The following is a 16,807-nucleotide window of genomic DNA, read 5'->3' as shown; positions in this document are numbered from 1 at the left end:
GGCATGAAGCAGATGGTTCATGCCCAATCTGGGCTTCCTGATGAGGATTCCGGGTCATTTTTCCCACTCACAGTGGGTTTCTCCTGGCTGTCGTCCCGAGACGGCTGGACTCACAAGAATTAGAGAAGGTGCTTCAGCGTCCACCTGGTCATCTCCTCACAGTGAGAGCAGGTGCTCTTCTTTCAGGACACAGACTATGAGATGACAGCTGCATGCATGACTGTCTCGTCTGCTGGGCCCTGAGGCCCCTGAGAGCCGGGGTTCTGTCCTGCGCCCTCCACCTTCAGAACCTGGCTGCATTCACAGGAGCTTCACACAGGCTTGCAGAATGAATGCTTCTTCAGGTTGGAGTGCCTTTACAAGCATTCATTCAGCAAGTCTGTTCCAAAAAGCGTGGAGTGCCAAATCGAAGAGGGCCTTTTGAGGACCCACGTTTATTTTTAGGCTATGTCTCCTTAATCTTTCCTGTGCTCTTTTGTGTATGACAATTACACAAATACAGCTGATCAGACACCACCCTGGAATAGTGAAGTGGTGACAGATGGTTCTTTTCAGGTTGTAATACGTGGCGCAGATTCCCAGGAGAGAAGAAGCCCGGTGTTCTCCCAGGCTTCCCCCTTTAACTCCGTCGGGAGCCCGGCTCATTGCCCACATTCTTCTCAGGAGCTCACATCCAGACTTGGTACCAGAAGCGCTGGCGTGATTGCACCACATCCTTCCAGCTGTGCAGCGCCTGAGCGTCCCCTTCAGGTGACACAGGTCACACTGTGAAAATGGGGCACACTTTCCTTAGCTTCCCTTCTGCATGGAGTCAAGAGATGTATGGGAAGCTGGCCACATGTCCCGTTCCCTATTTCCCTGACCTCGGTCCCTTCCAGCTGGATTTTTCACCTTTCATCCTTTTTGATGTTCTTCTGTCTCTGCTCCTTTTATGATAAAAATGATCTTTTTTTTTGTTACCCACGAAACCATTTTCTTTTTCATACCAAACATTTCTTTGAGAGGTTTCATGTTGATTGTTTTGATTGAGCTGAAATTCACACAACATAAATTACCCAATTTAAGGTGACATTCCCAATGTTGTGCAACCAATACCTAATCTAGTTTTAGAGAATTTTTCATCATCCCTGAAGAAAACTGTGCGTGTAGTCAGCAGCTACTCTCCATTCCCCACCCAGTCCCCTTCCCCCAGCTCCTGGCAACCCCCAATCTGCTTTCCATCCCTATGGGTTTACTTATTCTGGATATTTGATGTAAATGGATTCATACACTATGAGGTCTTTTGACCAGATTTTGTTCACTTAGCATGTTTTCGAGGTTCCTCTGTATGGTGGCATGAATTGTCACCTTACCCCATGTTAAGGCCGAATAATTTTCCATTGTGTGGATCTACCACATGTTGTTTATTCATCGTGTGATGAACATTTGCGTTTCCACCTTGAGGTTGCTAGGAAAATGCTGTTATGAAATGGGTGTACATGTATCTGTTTCAGTACCTGTTTTCAATTCTTTTGGAAATATACACAGGAGTGGAACCACTGTGTGTGTTTAACTTCTTCAGGAATTGCCACACTGAGTTCCATGGCAACTGAGCCATCCGCAGACTGTTTTGTTTGTTACATACCTGTGCTCTCAGCATCTGCTTTTACTAACTCCCCTCGATGACACCTCTCCCTCCTCCATGGGTCTCCACCCTGTCCCCGCCCATCCCCGATGATGCCTGTCCCTCCTCCATGGGTCTGCCTTTGCAGTTTGGCAGATCACTTCAAGAATCCTCAGTGCATGTTCTAAAGTAAAGATACAGAACCCTGATAGTTTAGAACCAGCTTTGCCTCCATACTCATGGAGTGGTTTGGATACCAAAGTGAAGTCCCAAAATTTTGAAAACAAACTTTTCTCCATCACAACGATTAGTCTGTTATTGTAATCCAGTGAACTTATTTGCATCGACTGCCCTATTTTGTCCATAGATTATTTCTTAAATGAACATGTCTCATGCTGTTCTATGCAGCCTTTAATGGGATGGAAACAGAAGGCTCTTAGAAACTAGAATATTTGGTGACTCTCATTGTTCTTCTTCTCTGCCCATAGGTATCATTCTTCCTCTTCATCATCTTCGTGGTGTACACCATGCTGCCCTTCAACATGCGAGACGCCATCATTGCGAGTGTCCTCACCTCCTCCTCCCACACCATCGTGCTTAGCGTCTGCCTGTCTGCAACGCCGGGAGGCAAGGAGCACCTGGTCTGGCAGGTGAGTGCACCTCCACATCCTTGGAGAATGACTTTCCACATCCCACCAGGGGTTGAGGCAGGTGCTGCTGGCCCATTCAGGGTGTGTGTAGCGTGGTACCTGCAGCTGTTCTCTTTCTGCCCCTTGAGGCTGACCCCCTACAACACTGAGGAGCCAGCCCCACTCTGCTGCCACTGGTGGGATCCACAGTCACTTAGCAATTAGCAACTGCAAAAGTAATGGTAGCAGGAAACTTGGATGTGACAGTTCTATTTTGCGATTGCTGAATGGTGGTATGATTTTGATGATCAAAAGGTGTTCTTATATGTTATAATTCAGCACTCATTTTTATAGTGAAGTAACTTATACGATTAATTTCATAGTTTGTTCCCGCCTTCACTCTACTTTGACATTCAAAACCCTCTTTAAAAATTCTCTTCATTTTAAAATTTTCTATCGGGTCTATGAGCATTAAAAAATACTTTTACATGTAATTCTTAAAATTACATGTAAAGTAAGTTAAAGTAATTCTTTAACATGCTACAACAATAAATTTTGCCTTACTAATTAATAGCATTTCAAAGAAGCCATTCCATTTAGTTAAAAGCATTTTAAAAGCTGTCTGATTTCTGATGATGTACACCTACAAACATGAGGGTGATTTGGAGCTATTCCTAATGTTCTCTGTTTTACCTATTAAAAGCATGTTTAATTTGCTCTGTGGGCATCAACTGCAACAAATGCAGCCATGGCATAAAATGCAGTGGGGCTGAGAAAATCGCAGTTGTGACAGCACTGTGCCATTCTAAAGGAACTTTAGGCATAGGTCACCTAAGCCCTGCTGGGTCTGAGAAAGCAGTTTTTCATTCAGTTGATGTGCTATTTCATTTGGAAACTTGAGGTGGAAGTGAAGGCTTACTCTTGGGTCTATAGTAGTCTCTCTCATTTGGAAAGCTTTCTGGGGATCCCTTTTTTCAGTGCTCATCTCCTGCTGCTTATAACATCACATTCATTAAGAGTAGCCAGGAAAACTGCATTCATTAAGCATCCTTTGTCCACACTGACTATAGAGGCAGTGGCCTCTAATTTTACACAGTGGGCTAGCGTTTCACCCTGGCTCATTTGGATATGACTAAGAAGCGCCCACTCCCAGGAAGAGGAGGAAGGCCATATGGTTCCTCTCTGCATTGCCTTTGACACATGCTAGGAACCTGCACCACCTGAGACACAGACAGAGGCCAGCCAGTAACCAATCCAACGAGAGAATGAAGGTGGGTGTTTTATGTTTATTTTAATTTTTATTTTTTCCTTGAGACGGTGCCTCGCTGTGTCTCCCAGGCTGGAGTGCAGTGGCGCAATCTTGGCTCACTGAAAGCTCCGCCTCCCGGGTTAACGCCATTCTCCTGCCTCAGCCTCCCCAGCAGCTGGGACTACAGGTGCCTGCCACCACACCCAGCTAATTTTTTGATTTTTTTTAGTAGAGACGGGGTTTCACCGTGTTAGCCAGGATAGTCTCAATCTCCTTACCTCATGATCCGCCCACCTCGGCCTCCCAAAGTGCTGGGATTACAGGCGTGAACCACCGCGCCCGGCCAATTTTAAAATATTTAAATGATAAATAAAGGTGGTATGTATTCAAGGTGTGCAACATTATGACTTGCTCGATGTATGCATTGTGTAATGGTTGTCACATTCAGATTAATGAACATGTCTATCACCACCCACGCTGTATGTTACATCCCCAGCACTTACTCATCTTATCACAGAAAGCCTGCAGCCTTTAACCAACTTTTCCCCATTTCCCCCAGCCCCTAGCCCCTGGAAACTACCCTTCTACTCAAAAGAACAATGCAGCCTTGCCTGGGATGAAGTGCAAGAAATGCCCCTGTGTATATCATCTCTACCCCAGCCTTCACTTCCTGTTTCTGCACTTCAGAGCCTCTCCCGAGGATGTCTGTGGGGCATTTCTCCTTTCTCCTATAAATTCCACTCTTCCATCTTCTCATTTATTTGAGCTGTTAAGCTCAACATTAGGTGTTCACATATGGGTCAGGGTGGTGGGCATATTTTTGCAGTAGAAATGAGAAAACAATTTGCTCAGCTACTTTACATGCTGAAAATAACTGTGGGAAATCCCTTCTCACATGAGCAATCAGACACTCAAACATGCTGTGGCTCACAGCACTTTCACCGTTTGGGGTACCTTGGAACACATCCCTTGAACACTTTGTACTTATCCTTTCTGCTCCTTCAGGAATAAGTGAAGTGTCTGCTGGTGCAGATGTAATAGGACAAAAAATATTTCAGAGGTTTTAATACCTGTCGGTAAGCATCAAATAGGGTTAAAACAAAAAAGGGAAAAGGAAGTGCTGCATGAAGAACTTTATGTATTGCAGGTCACTGAATACTGTATTCTTTATTGAGGTTTTTTTTTTTTTTTAAAGCATTTTATTTTCCTGCATTGGTAAAAAAAATAAAAAAGAAAGTGGGAAAGATGGAATCTTAAATTTTATTTACTCAGTTTCAAAACTGACAAAGAAAATACATCTTATCATCAAACAGCTAGAGATGGGGTAATTCTAGAATAGCACAAAGAATAAAAATGCTTCACTCCATAGTATTTTATAAAGGAACAGCACCCAAAAGAACAGAATAATATGAAGTCCATTTTCCATTTTCTCAGAAACAATTTCACAGTAATTCCAAGAGCTGGGAAAGGTGGAACACGCGAACAGATTTGAAATGGGAGGTTTGTAGGTAAACATCACAGTAATGAAGAAAGGAGCTTTCAGTACCCTTGGCCACTGTTGGAAATATAGCTTAAAAATACCACTGGTTTGAGGTTCCAGAAAAACACTTTATTGAGTCTTTTTTTGCATGGTGTATATAAATTAGAATGTTACAAATTTGGTGGTTGCATTGCTGCAGTGTAATTGTTGAATGTAACACTATTTGTAAAATAAAGGATACTGTCCTGATATGAAGAAAGAGGTTGCCCACAAACGATAGTCAGTATCACCCTGCCTTCTAAACCGTCAAAGGAGGAGTGCATTTTGTTTAGCACAGATCCATATTAAGAAGTTTTTGTTTCATTTTATTTCTTTGAACATTGGTAATCCACTAATAGCACGTAGAACTTATCTCTTAATCAAAATATTCACTTAAGATAAATCCATATTCTCCTTCCCTGCTGCATAAGAGAGTTCATTGTTCACAGGAAATTCATTTTTACTAGTATTTACCTTGAAGTAGAAGGCATTCTCAGGCTATGATATATCACCTAATTAAGGAAATTTAATTAATAACTGAAAGTTATGGATGGTATTCCTTAACACATTTTCAACTCGAAGTATAATCACTAATATATTTTGTAACTTTTATTTTGAAACAATGACAGACTTACCAATAAGTTGCAAATGGAGTATAGAGAATTATTTTTTTTTTTGCTAAGCCATTTAGAGGTAAGTTGCCAATCTGATGCCCCATCACCCCAATGCTTTAGTGTGTATTTCCTACAGTACCATTCTCCTACATAACCACAAGACACCTGCCAGCGCTGGGAAGTCCACATTGCTTTGTGACTGCCATCTGATGCACGGACCCTATTTAAGTTCTTGCAGCTTTCCCAACAAAGTCTTTCGTCACAAAAGGACCTAGCTCAGACGCATGGCATGACACATGGCAATGTGTTCTCCAGTCTCTTTGGTCTTCTACAGGATGGAACAATTATTTAGTGGTTCTTTGGCCCTATGATCCTAACACTTTTGAAGACTGCAGGACTGTTATTTTGTAATATGTCTTTCAACTTGAGTTTGTCCGATGCTTCCTCATGAATAGATTCCGGTTCTGCATCTTTGGCAAGAATCACAGAGTGATGGTGGGTGCGTCCTCCCGGAGCACAATCAAGGCTGTATCGCTTCTCTTTGTCTCCTTACCTATGGTGTTCACTTGTATGATGGCTCTGTCCATCCAACTCTTTCACGTAGAAATTACTCTTTTCCTCTTTGTAATTAAGACATATTTTGTGGAAAGGCACTTCGAAACTAGGCATATATCTTGTTTCAATTTATTTATTAATATCTATACAGTCTTGTATTTTCCTATTTTATTAAATTGATTATACACCATTAGCATCACTATTTTATTTATTTATTTATTTATTTATTTAGAGATGGAGTCTCACTCTGTTGCCCAGGCTGGAGTGCAGTGGTGTAATCTCATGGCTTGCTGCAACCTCTGCCTTCCAGGTTCAGGCAATTCTCCTGTCTCAGCCTCCTGAGTAGCTGGGACTACAGGCACACGCTGCCATGCCCAGCTAATTTCTTTTTTGTATTTTAGTGGAGACAGGGTTTCACCATGTTGCCCAGGCTGGTCTCAAACTCCTGAGCTCAGGCAATCTGCCAGCCTCGGCCTCCCAAAGTGCTAGGATTACAGGCATGAGCCACTGCGCCTGGCCACCATCGCTGTTTATTTTGATGCCCACATTGTCTCTGATTTGTCCAGTGGGCACCTCTTCAAGCTGGCCTCGGTGTCCTCTTGACACATTCCCACCATCCTTGGAGCCCTTTCTTGCTTTCTAGTGGAACAAGATCTTTCTGGCTGATCTTACTCCTTCCTGCTCCAGGCCTAAAATCAGCCCTCTCTGATTTTAGGGTCCTGATTCTGATGAAAGAATCAGGAGTCCTGATTTCCTTTTTTTTTTTTTTTTTTTTTTTTTTTCAGTGAACAGCATTTACAGACATGATCTAGGCATTAGGTCTTGGGTGTCACTATACCAAGGTGAGGCCCACATGCATTTACATCCACATTACAGATGTGCGTGTGTGTGTGTGTGTGTGTATGTGTATGTGTGTGTGTATACTAATAGGACTTAACAAGGACATTTCCATTTCCAAGCAACCATAGGTTTCACTCCAGTTTTTGCCCTTTCAACTGTAGCTCCTTTGACTAACAGTAAAAAATATCTAGCTTCCATGATTTATGATAGATTTCCTTTATCGGACCAATTTGTGTCTGTAACCAGCCTCCTATTTCTACTGCCATCCCCTCCTCACGTACAGATGCCTCCTCCCTTGGTTCTTGCTCCAATCCTTGTACCCAGCTTGTCCCCTGCAAGCGTGTCTCCCTCCTTTGCCCGGGCTCTGACACCCCACATATGTGTGGGTCCCCTCCCCTGTCCCAACTCTAATACCCCACACATGTGTGGCTGCCCCTCACCTGGATGTCCCCTCCCCTGTCCCAGCTCTGACACCCACACATGTGGGGCTGCCCTGCACCTAGGTGTCCCCTCCTCTGCTCAGGCTCTGTCCCCTTGTGGTTGGCTTTGCCATTCTGGATGCACCTCACACCCAGCTTTGTCATCTTTGGATGAATTTGGCCTCCCGCATCCACTGCTGGTGCAGGTGCTTCCTTACAGGGCCTTGTCTGATGGCTTTAGGCCTGAATCATTCTGGAAGGAAGGAGAAGGACAAGAAGAAAAGAGAAGGCTGGGAAGGGAAGCAGGTGGTAAAATTGGTTCACAAGTACAAAAATGCAGGTAGAGAGAAGTATAAGTTCTAGTGTTTGATAAACGGCAGGGAAATTATAGTTTACAACAATTCATTATATATTTCAAAATAGAAGAGAAGAATTGTTCCCAACACAAAGGAAGGATAAAGGTTTGAGGTGAGGGCTACCTTAACTACCCTGATTTGATCATTATACCTTGTAAACAAGTATCAAAATATCATATATACCCCCAAAATATGTACAACTATTATATATCAATAAAGAAGAGAAAAAGAAGGGAGAAAAGGTAGGACAAGAAAGAGAACTAACACATTTTGAACACAGCAATTATTAGTGAAAGAGGAAGAGATATTTTTCAGTCACTCTCCGATTTATTTCATACTGTTCTCTGCAAATTTTTTAAATAATTGTTTTCTCTTTGTTATCCTAACTGAATTTCAAAGAAACATTTTTCTGGAGTCTGGGATTATGAAGACATACTGGAATCCCTTAATGATGGAGGGAAGACAATATTTAATTATGAGAAAACTTAAAGAGAAACAGTTGTATATTATCCATGTAAGAAGAATATATCATTTCTACATGATACATTTAGCATAAAAACCAAAAGCCCCTAGTAATTCATGATTAACTAGAAAATAAAAATTGTACTTATATCATAGGATAACATGCATTTGGCTGTAAGTTCCACGATAGCAGCAAGGAGTCTTTTTTGCTTAACCGTCATATCAAGGCAAAGGGAAATTGAGACTAGGTAAAGAAGACGTGAAACCCTCCTCTCCACCCACCTCAATTGTGGCGGCTGCTTCCTGCCTGGGCCCCAGGGGTGGTGGAGGTGGTGCAGCCCTCAGAGGATATCAGATGCTGGGATCATGCCTTCCAGCCAGGCTCAGTGGGTCCAGAGGTCAGGAGCCTCGGTCCAGCCTGAAGCTTGTGCTTGTTTAGTGCTTATTTCATCGTAAATATACATCGTGCCTGTTCTTCATTTGCTGTACTTTTGTAGGTTAGTATCACTGTTGGCATAATAATGAGCCAACCCCCAGGAATTTCCATATATTCCTATTTATAAATCATGATTGCACTTTGTATGTGAAACTCACTTTTCTTACATTTTTATTTCCTTGGTATTCATAGCACGTTTTGAATTTTCATTTCATATATCTTTTATTTTCCCTTGAGAGAGAGAGCAATTTGAATATAGATTTACTTAAGCAAGCCAGTTATGTGAGAATCCATATTTATTAAAGAAGCAAAGCTATGGGTCTTACTGATTTTATAACAGGATTACTTGTATGTTAGAGAAATTGTATAGGATTCTTTTACACTGTGGATGCTCTAATAGATTTAAGTTTTGATATAATTTGAAAAATTTTAGATTGCACCTTATACAACAAATCATCTATGCCAAGTGTGTAATCAATAGCAATGTGGATTTGTTACATAACTGAGTCTTTTTAAGTATAATTCAGAAAGTGTATATTGGAGTCTGGAATTAAATTGCATTTAGGATCTAATCTGAAAAGCTCAAAGGAAAAACAGCAGGTTACCAGCTGCCCGGTTTCTGGCTATGGGAGAGACTAATTATTAGGAATTTGGATCTCTGTTCTCACTGTTTTGTCTTCAGGGTATTAATTTTTTTCCACAGGAAAAGAGAAAGGAGACCGTATCATTGTCCATTTTGTGTAGCATGAAACTATTGATTGAATAGAATCCATCTCTTAGGTTTAGCAAGCCATTGCTTACCTGTTCCAAAGGCATTAAAATTGGAAGGAATGGGAGTAAGGATCAGGAGGAACTAAAAATAGGGACGTGCCTAATGTGGCTAAATCCTAAAGCAAATCTAAATGCATTTCTCATCCCTGCTTTCTTTTCTCCTCCCTGGTCCCTTCCCAGGCCTGACACCTACACCTAGGTAGAGTTTTGGTAGGGCCAGTGAACAAAACACCAGCAGTAACATGTAATGCAGGACATCAGACTTTAAAAATGCACTGGCAATTTCTAGAACAAAAATACAAGAAAATTAAAGACATAGAACTTTCGTGTTGGTAACTAACAATTTGACCATAATGGTAGAATGAGACCTAGGTTCATTTTCAGCATTTTGGAGCTGTTTTGTGGAGGGCATTGAGGGAACGGAGGTACAGGGAAGCCCTGTCATAACATGAATTTCTCTTGGAGATTTGATCAAAGGAGCACAAAAAAGAATTTCTTTAAAAATGAAAAGTGACATTAACGGTCTCTGTTCTCTTCTTGGTTCTGTCACCTGTACCCTGTATTCTGCTTATTCTAAGCGACGGGTTTATGTCGAATATGACACTTTACTATAAATTGATTAAATGTTGGCTAGAGGCATCACTCACTAATGTTTCACTTGGCATCTTGGCAGTGATTTTCCTCTTAATTTCACCAATCCTTGCATCTTTGGTCCATTACTTACAAAGATAACGAGGCTCTGCTCATTCCAAATGTTTATTTTTTAGGGAGGGGGTAGTTTGTGACAGATACTAATTCTAGGCATCTATTAAGCCACCAGTAATCACTCTTTGAAACCCCGTAAGACAACGAGAAAATCAGCATCCCCCATGCGAGTCACACAGGACAGACTCCTCCTATGTTCTTGCAGCACAGAATGATGAATCTGCTAAGTTATATGAACTGAAGAGAAGCATATATCTGCAGCTTGACTTTAAGAAGACCATTGCTCTGGTTCTAAGAGATTCTCTTTAAAGAGTAAGGAGAAACCCAGTGAGCTGGTGCCGTGGAAGGAGGATGTACACATCATCACTTGGAGACAGTCCAGGGAGAGACAGAGCTGGGCTGATCCTAGTTATCTGTAAAACAGAAATGATTGTCATGGCCTCTTCCTAGGGCAGCAGGGATGAGGAAATGAGGGATAAATGAAAAGGACTTAAGTGGGCCAGGTGCATAGTTAGTGCTCAGAAGCATCAGGTATTAAAAATAATAACTACCTGATGGTAGACCACAACATTATTATGTTTTCAGGGTGAAACAAGCTGGGCAGGCTGGGAGCAGAGGGAGGGGATGTGCTTTCTGTTTTTGCAGCAATAATCGCAGCATGCTTTCTTTGAGAATAATGTGCATCAATTTTTACCTCTCCTAGAAGATGAGAGATCCCAATGGCCAGACTCTGGGCTAGTTATTTTTGAGACCCCTCTCAGCATCTCGTGAATGTCTGGACATGGAAGCAAGTGTGGGAGGGTGGGAAGAGCAAGCATTTTGGCCTTGGGCAGAATCTGGGTTGGCTTCTGCTTCTCCTGCTTCACAGCTGTGTGCAGTGAACATGGAGGTACATGTCCCAGGTCCCCCTCAAGGAATCCTTGGCTTCCTGGCCATTGGGAGTGTTGTCTGCAGCTGGCTTTCAGCCATCAGCTTCTTTGGGGAATGCTTGAAAACACCTGCCAGCCCGAGGTTGTGCCCTTGTGAGGGTGGCCCACATCCATGACTGATAGCATCAGGGGTATAAACTCCTTCCATGTTGGTCAAGTGCAGGCAATTCTGACAGCCATTTCCATTCCAGGGTGTCTGTGAGTTTGCCAGTTGTTGGGCTTGCATAGCAGGTTAGCTTCTCCCTGTGCCCAGCACCACTTCTGTCCTTCCCCACGGGAACTGGTCCTGAGGGTACCCCCTAATAAACCCTGAACCCCGTTTCAGAATCTGCTTCCTGGAGAACCCAAGCTGCAACACTGCATGAGCTTAGCCTAATTCTTTAGCTTGCTCAGTTTTCGAATCTGTAAAATGGCAGCAGCAATGGCCAGCCTCCTTGTTTGGTTTCTGGCCTTGGTGCTGATCAGATGTGATGATCTGGAAGAAGAACCTGGAATCAAGCTAATCTGGTGCTTAGCCATCAATGAGTAGTAAGCAGCAGCAGCAGCAGTAATGTATTTTGCTAAATTTGCATAATTTTAGACAAGCTTTTAGAAACTGGGTGTAAAAATGCTTTGGGAAATTTGTTCATAATCAAAACCCAAATGACCTGTGAATTCAGTAAGGCAAGAGTTGGATCATACATGTGTAACACCCTCAGAGTCCAAGTCTGGTTCTGACTGACTGCCCTGTGGTGAATCTGACCCAGACTCAAGGCACTCAACTTCATTCTAGCAAGGTACTAGAAGCCTACACTACACTGATGAGTGCAGTTAGAAAGTTCTGCTAATGCCTGAGGGTCTGAGCTCCTGAAGGTTTATGGAATAGCAGGCTTTGAAAACCCTTGAGACACAGTTCCTCAAATTACTCCTTGGCATCAATAAGGGGGAGAAATACAAGAGTAGGCATATAGAGAGCGGGTTGTCTTAGATTATCATGCCACTGTTTGTCTAGAGTGTTTTGTTTCTTGGAGATACCCACTTCTATTACCCAGACAACCTGGAGGGCTGCCTTTTCCTCAAACTCTGACCAGCTTCATGGTACCTTGATAATATGAATCTGACCATGCTCCATCTAAATTTTGTGTCTTGAAGACTTGCACTTCTATAGCTCCATGCCTTTGAACCTCTCCTACCACACTCCAGATGAGAAACGGTATTGGTTTCCAAGGGCTGCTGTAACAAATTACTACAAACTTGAATGCTTGAAACAACAAAGATTTACAAATTCTGACATTTGTTATCTCACAGAAATCAAAACCAAGGTGTTGGCATAGGTGGCTCCCTCTGGAGGTTGTGAGGGAGACTGCATTTATGCCTCTCCCTTAGCTTCTGGTGGCAGCCGGCGGTCCTCAGCATGCCTTCGCCTCAGTCTCCATAGGTCCCGTCTCTGCCCCTGTCTTCACATGGCCTTCTCTTTGTCACTGCATTTTCCTTTCCTCTGTCTCTTATAAGGACACGATTCATTGTATTTAGGGGCCACTCTAAATCCAAGATGATCTCATTGAAGCATACTTAATTACTTCTGCAAAGACCTTATTCCAAAAGAGTCATATTTTGAGGTTTCCAGTGGATATGACTTTTGAGCGAGTCTACTTTTCACCCCAACACAGATACCAACACCCACAGTTGGACTGCACTTGTACTTCTTTCCCTCCATGGGTTATTGCAGACTGTTCCATGTATTCTTGAAGGCCAGAGAGTCTGTGGGGTTTCCGTTCTCTTGTCTGCTCAGGCATTGCTAAGCTCTGTAGTGCACAACATATGAAGATAGCTTCTTCGTCAGTATTTATGGTAACATAGGAAAATAAAGCAAAACTACAAAAATTCAGAGTGAAGAAACATATGGGAATTTCACCCTTGTTGAAACAAAACTATCATCCATAGAGCAAACAGAGAAGGCGTTCTTGCCGGATGGGTGCAGATAGGTAAGGCAACTGAACTTCTATTCTTAATACTCCTTGCCTATTTTACAAACAGGTGATATGTTCACATTAAAGAGAAAGAGACAGAGTTTCATAGGATTTTTGGTGCATACACTTTTCCTCCAGCCACTTGTGAGTTCTCTCATTGTTTGTAGTTTTTCATTTGATCCCCTTAGGTTTTCCAGGTAAGTAGTCACGTCATTTTCAAGTAGATTTCCACTTTACATGTTTTAAAACTGTCTTCTCTTTCCAACTGCTTTGCATTGTTCCTCCAGGAAGAAAAGAGTTATCAAGGCAGTCATAGTAGACACATTTGTCTAATTTTTTGTTTAGTAGGATTAATGTTTTCCCTTTAAGCTATCTCCTGGCTTTTGGGTTAACTTAAATAAATTTTATAGTGTGAAGGAAGTAGCCATTGGTTCTTATTTAGAGACTCTTTTGTTTTTGGGGTTTTTTTAAAGTGTAAATCTAAAGCTGTATCAAAAGACTTTTTAAAACAAATCATTCGTGGACAAGACAGTATGATTTCTCTCCTTTTGTAATGTGGAACCGTTCGTGGATTTTCAGAATTATCCTCAATAGGTCATGTTGTGTTTTTCTTTCATTTGTGGCTTGGTCCTTTTGACCAATAACTCATTATGGATTTTGCGTATATCTCAATAATAATAATAACAAACACTTATGCAGCACTGGCCATGGGTCAGAGATGATTCTGAGTGCTTTATTCATGAGCTTCTTTAATGTCAGATGTTTTTATATATGTGTATATATATAAACATTTGATATATATACATATATAAACGTTTGACATATACATATATAAACATATGTATATACACACACATATATATGTATACACACACTATATTAAATGTTATTTTCTATTTTTCCTGTGAAAATATTTCTGTTTAGACTTACTTTCTCTTCAGGATGTTGTTTTTGTCAAAAATATTTTCTTATAAATGCAGTCTCTTTCATTCAAGGTTTAAACTGTATTTCATAAAGTTGAGTAATCTCTTCTCAATGGGAAATCCCTCTGTATTTGTGCTTGCTTTTGCCTGGTTAGTTTCTTATTTTGGGGATTTGCTCTTTCTCCATTGATTCATGATTCATCTGGCTGATGATTTGTTTGTTTTACTTTATTGCTCCAAGAAATGAATTTTGGATATATTTATTATTTGTATTGTTTTACCCTTTTTATCTTGATTTTTTAATTAATGTTTTCATTAGTTAAATGACCTTTTCTTTAGTTTCTTAAAAATTTACTTTTTATCCGTGTCTGAACCTAAAACTCTAGAATGAGATATTAAACATAAGATGAGAAAGGGATGAAGAAACGCAAAGATAAAGTGAGTGAGCAGTTTTATCATAATTTGAGATACTCTTCTAAGATCTCTAGCCATTGGCTGGTTTATCTGGTTTAGTAGAAGTTTAGCAGGTTTGAGTCTCAGTGTTGTTTAAAGGGCTTATGCAACTCAACCTGATGTTCTAATCCCTGGGCATTCCTGCTTTCTTTTCCTCTTTTGTATTGCATCTGCCAGAAAACAGACCTGTTTCTGAGCAGACAAGAAGCAGAGCTAAGGCAGTGGCAGTGTCAGTGTCCCTGTACTTCAGTAGCCAGTGTAAATCACTGATCACAAGATACAAGTTGACGTGGTGGGGGCCTCCCCCTGTTATGTTCCTGCTGTAACCTGCTCTTGGTTATTATTAGTTTCTACAGGACCCCTGGTATCACAGTCATATCGTATTTTACTCTGCTTATTTCTGTGTCATTCCCACCTCTCCTTCTGTTGCACATTCCCTGGGCCTTGACATGAGCTTCTGAGATCTTTGGCAGAAACCACAGCTTTGTTTTTGTTTGTTTGTTTGTTTTGGAGATGGAGTTTTGCTTTTGTCACCCAGGCCAGAGTGCAATGGTATAATCACGGCTCGCTGCAACCTCTGCCTCTTGGGTTCAAGTGATTCTCCTGCCTCAGCCTCCTGAGTAGCAGGAATTATAGGCACCTGTCACCATGCCCAGCTAATTTTTTTGTATTATTAATAGAGACAGGGTTTCACCATGTTGGCCAGGCTGGTCTTGAACTCCTGACCTCAGGTGACCTCTCAAAGTGACCAAAGCTTTATAACAGTTTTATTTTCCCTGAGTGCACATAGTATTAAATGGATACATTCTTGACTACATCTAGAATGCTTGAATGAATGAGCACTCTAATGCATGACAAGCCTCCAGGTGTCTTCAGAATCACCCAACCAGGGGAATAATGGCCAGTTTTTTTCCTGTTGCACTCACCATCTCCAAGCATAGCAGCTAAATGTAAAGTAGCTGAGTTAGTGGCGTCCTTTAAAGGTAATCATGAAAAATGACCACGCCTCCAGCATCCACAAACTTTGATGTTATTCTCTTGTCTTCTTCAAGACGAGTCAGTCCATACATGGATTTACATCTCTTAGCTCTTCACATTCATAGTATTATAGAGGGATCAGAGGAAGGATAGGAAGGTGATTGAGGCACTAGGAAATCGGATATACAAAGAGAGGTTCAAAGATGTGGGATTTCTTGTCACTGGAAGAAAAATGAGCTAAGTTTGAACTGTTGCTAGTGATATTAACCTGACCCACAGAAAGCATCAAGGCTGGGGTGTGATTCCAAGCAGCCCCCGCAATGTTTGTCTCTGGAGCAATAGAGATCACCTAACTTTAGCTGTTTAGTCAGAGAAGGTCACTATTTTAATTTCCTATTAATATAGAAGAAAAGGCATTTTCAAAAATACTATAGGAGACACTGAGGGCATTAATTGGAAGTAAACTGTCTTACACCTAGCTCAGGAAGTTTTGTCAGTGCAGTACTTTACTGCTCCAAGCTGTGGCTTATAAAACTCTGAATTAAGGCTTATTAACAGGTTGAAGACTGTGTTTCTTGATTTAGTACAAAGGAGCTTCTCTGAGGCAAAGCTGAGCTTTCTTCCGGCCAATCCTCCAGACTCTCCCTGCTGAAGATTATCCAGACCCTTATGGGGTGGAAGTCCTGTATTGCAGACACTGGGGTGCCCCCAGTGGAACACGGGGTGGAAGTCCTGTATTGCAGACACTAGGGTGCCCCCAGTGGAACACATTTCCACCCTCAGACCAATCGTGTAGGGCAGATTTGCCGTTGCAGTACTGGAGATGACATTCGTTTAGACAGGGGTGGATGGATCCCAGCTGAGAACAAGAGGCGACTTGAAAGCCCTCACCTGTGCAGGTGGAGTGCACCACTCATCACTGTCATCCCCCCCACAAATCCCCCAGAGTTAGTTCAGGAACAGTGGGGTCAGTTGATTCTCATCTTGATTGATTGCCTCCCTTGAAGAACTTTCTCAGATGACTTTAGGAACTGGGATCTTATCCATGCAATACCTCAATATATCATTGCAAATTAGCGTCCCAACATTTTAGTTCTTTTCTTGCTTGATCTTTTGTATATCAAAGCCCAATCTAGATTTTTGACTCAACTGGAGTTTACCTTTACCTACTCATCTAGCAGTGATTTGTTAATTTTTGTGAAGTTTTGGTCAGGAATAGTTTTTTCTTTCTTTTTTTGAGAGTTTTATTTTCCTATTTACGTATTTATTTTATTATACTTTAAGTTCTAGTGTACATGTGCAGAATGTGCAGTTTTGTTACAGGAAACCATCATTCTCAGCAAACTGTCACAAGAACAGAAAACCAAACACTGCATGTTCTCATTCATAAGTGGGAGTCGAACAAGGAGAACACATG

General features: G+C 41.6%; 1 protein-coding gene across 2 annotated transcripts in view; it reads left to right on the top strand.

Moving 5' to 3' along the window:
* The window catches only part of ADCY2 (adenylate cyclase 2), a 437,129-nt gene that overhangs the window by 118,790 nt on the left and 301,532 nt on the right, over positions 1 to 16,807 (top strand). For both annotated transcript variants that reach the window (XM_017884065.1, XM_017884064.1), the window contains exon 3: positions 2,092 to 2,253. In XM_017884065.1, coding sequence (XP_017739554.1) covers positions 2,092 to 2,253 — 162 coding nt within the window. The remainder of the gene's footprint in view (positions 1 to 2,091; positions 2,254 to 16,807) is intronic.

Source organism: Rhinopithecus bieti, unplaced genomic scaffold (genome assembly GCF_001698545.2).
Source record: "Rhinopithecus bieti isolate Rb0 unplaced genomic scaffold, ASM169854v2 scaffold_13112, whole genome shotgun sequence".
Lineage (NCBI taxonomy): Eukaryota > Metazoa > Chordata > Mammalia > Primates > Cercopithecidae > Rhinopithecus > Rhinopithecus bieti.
The sequence above is the reverse complement of the archived record's forward strand: the minus strand, read 5'-3'. Positions and strand labels throughout refer to the sequence as shown.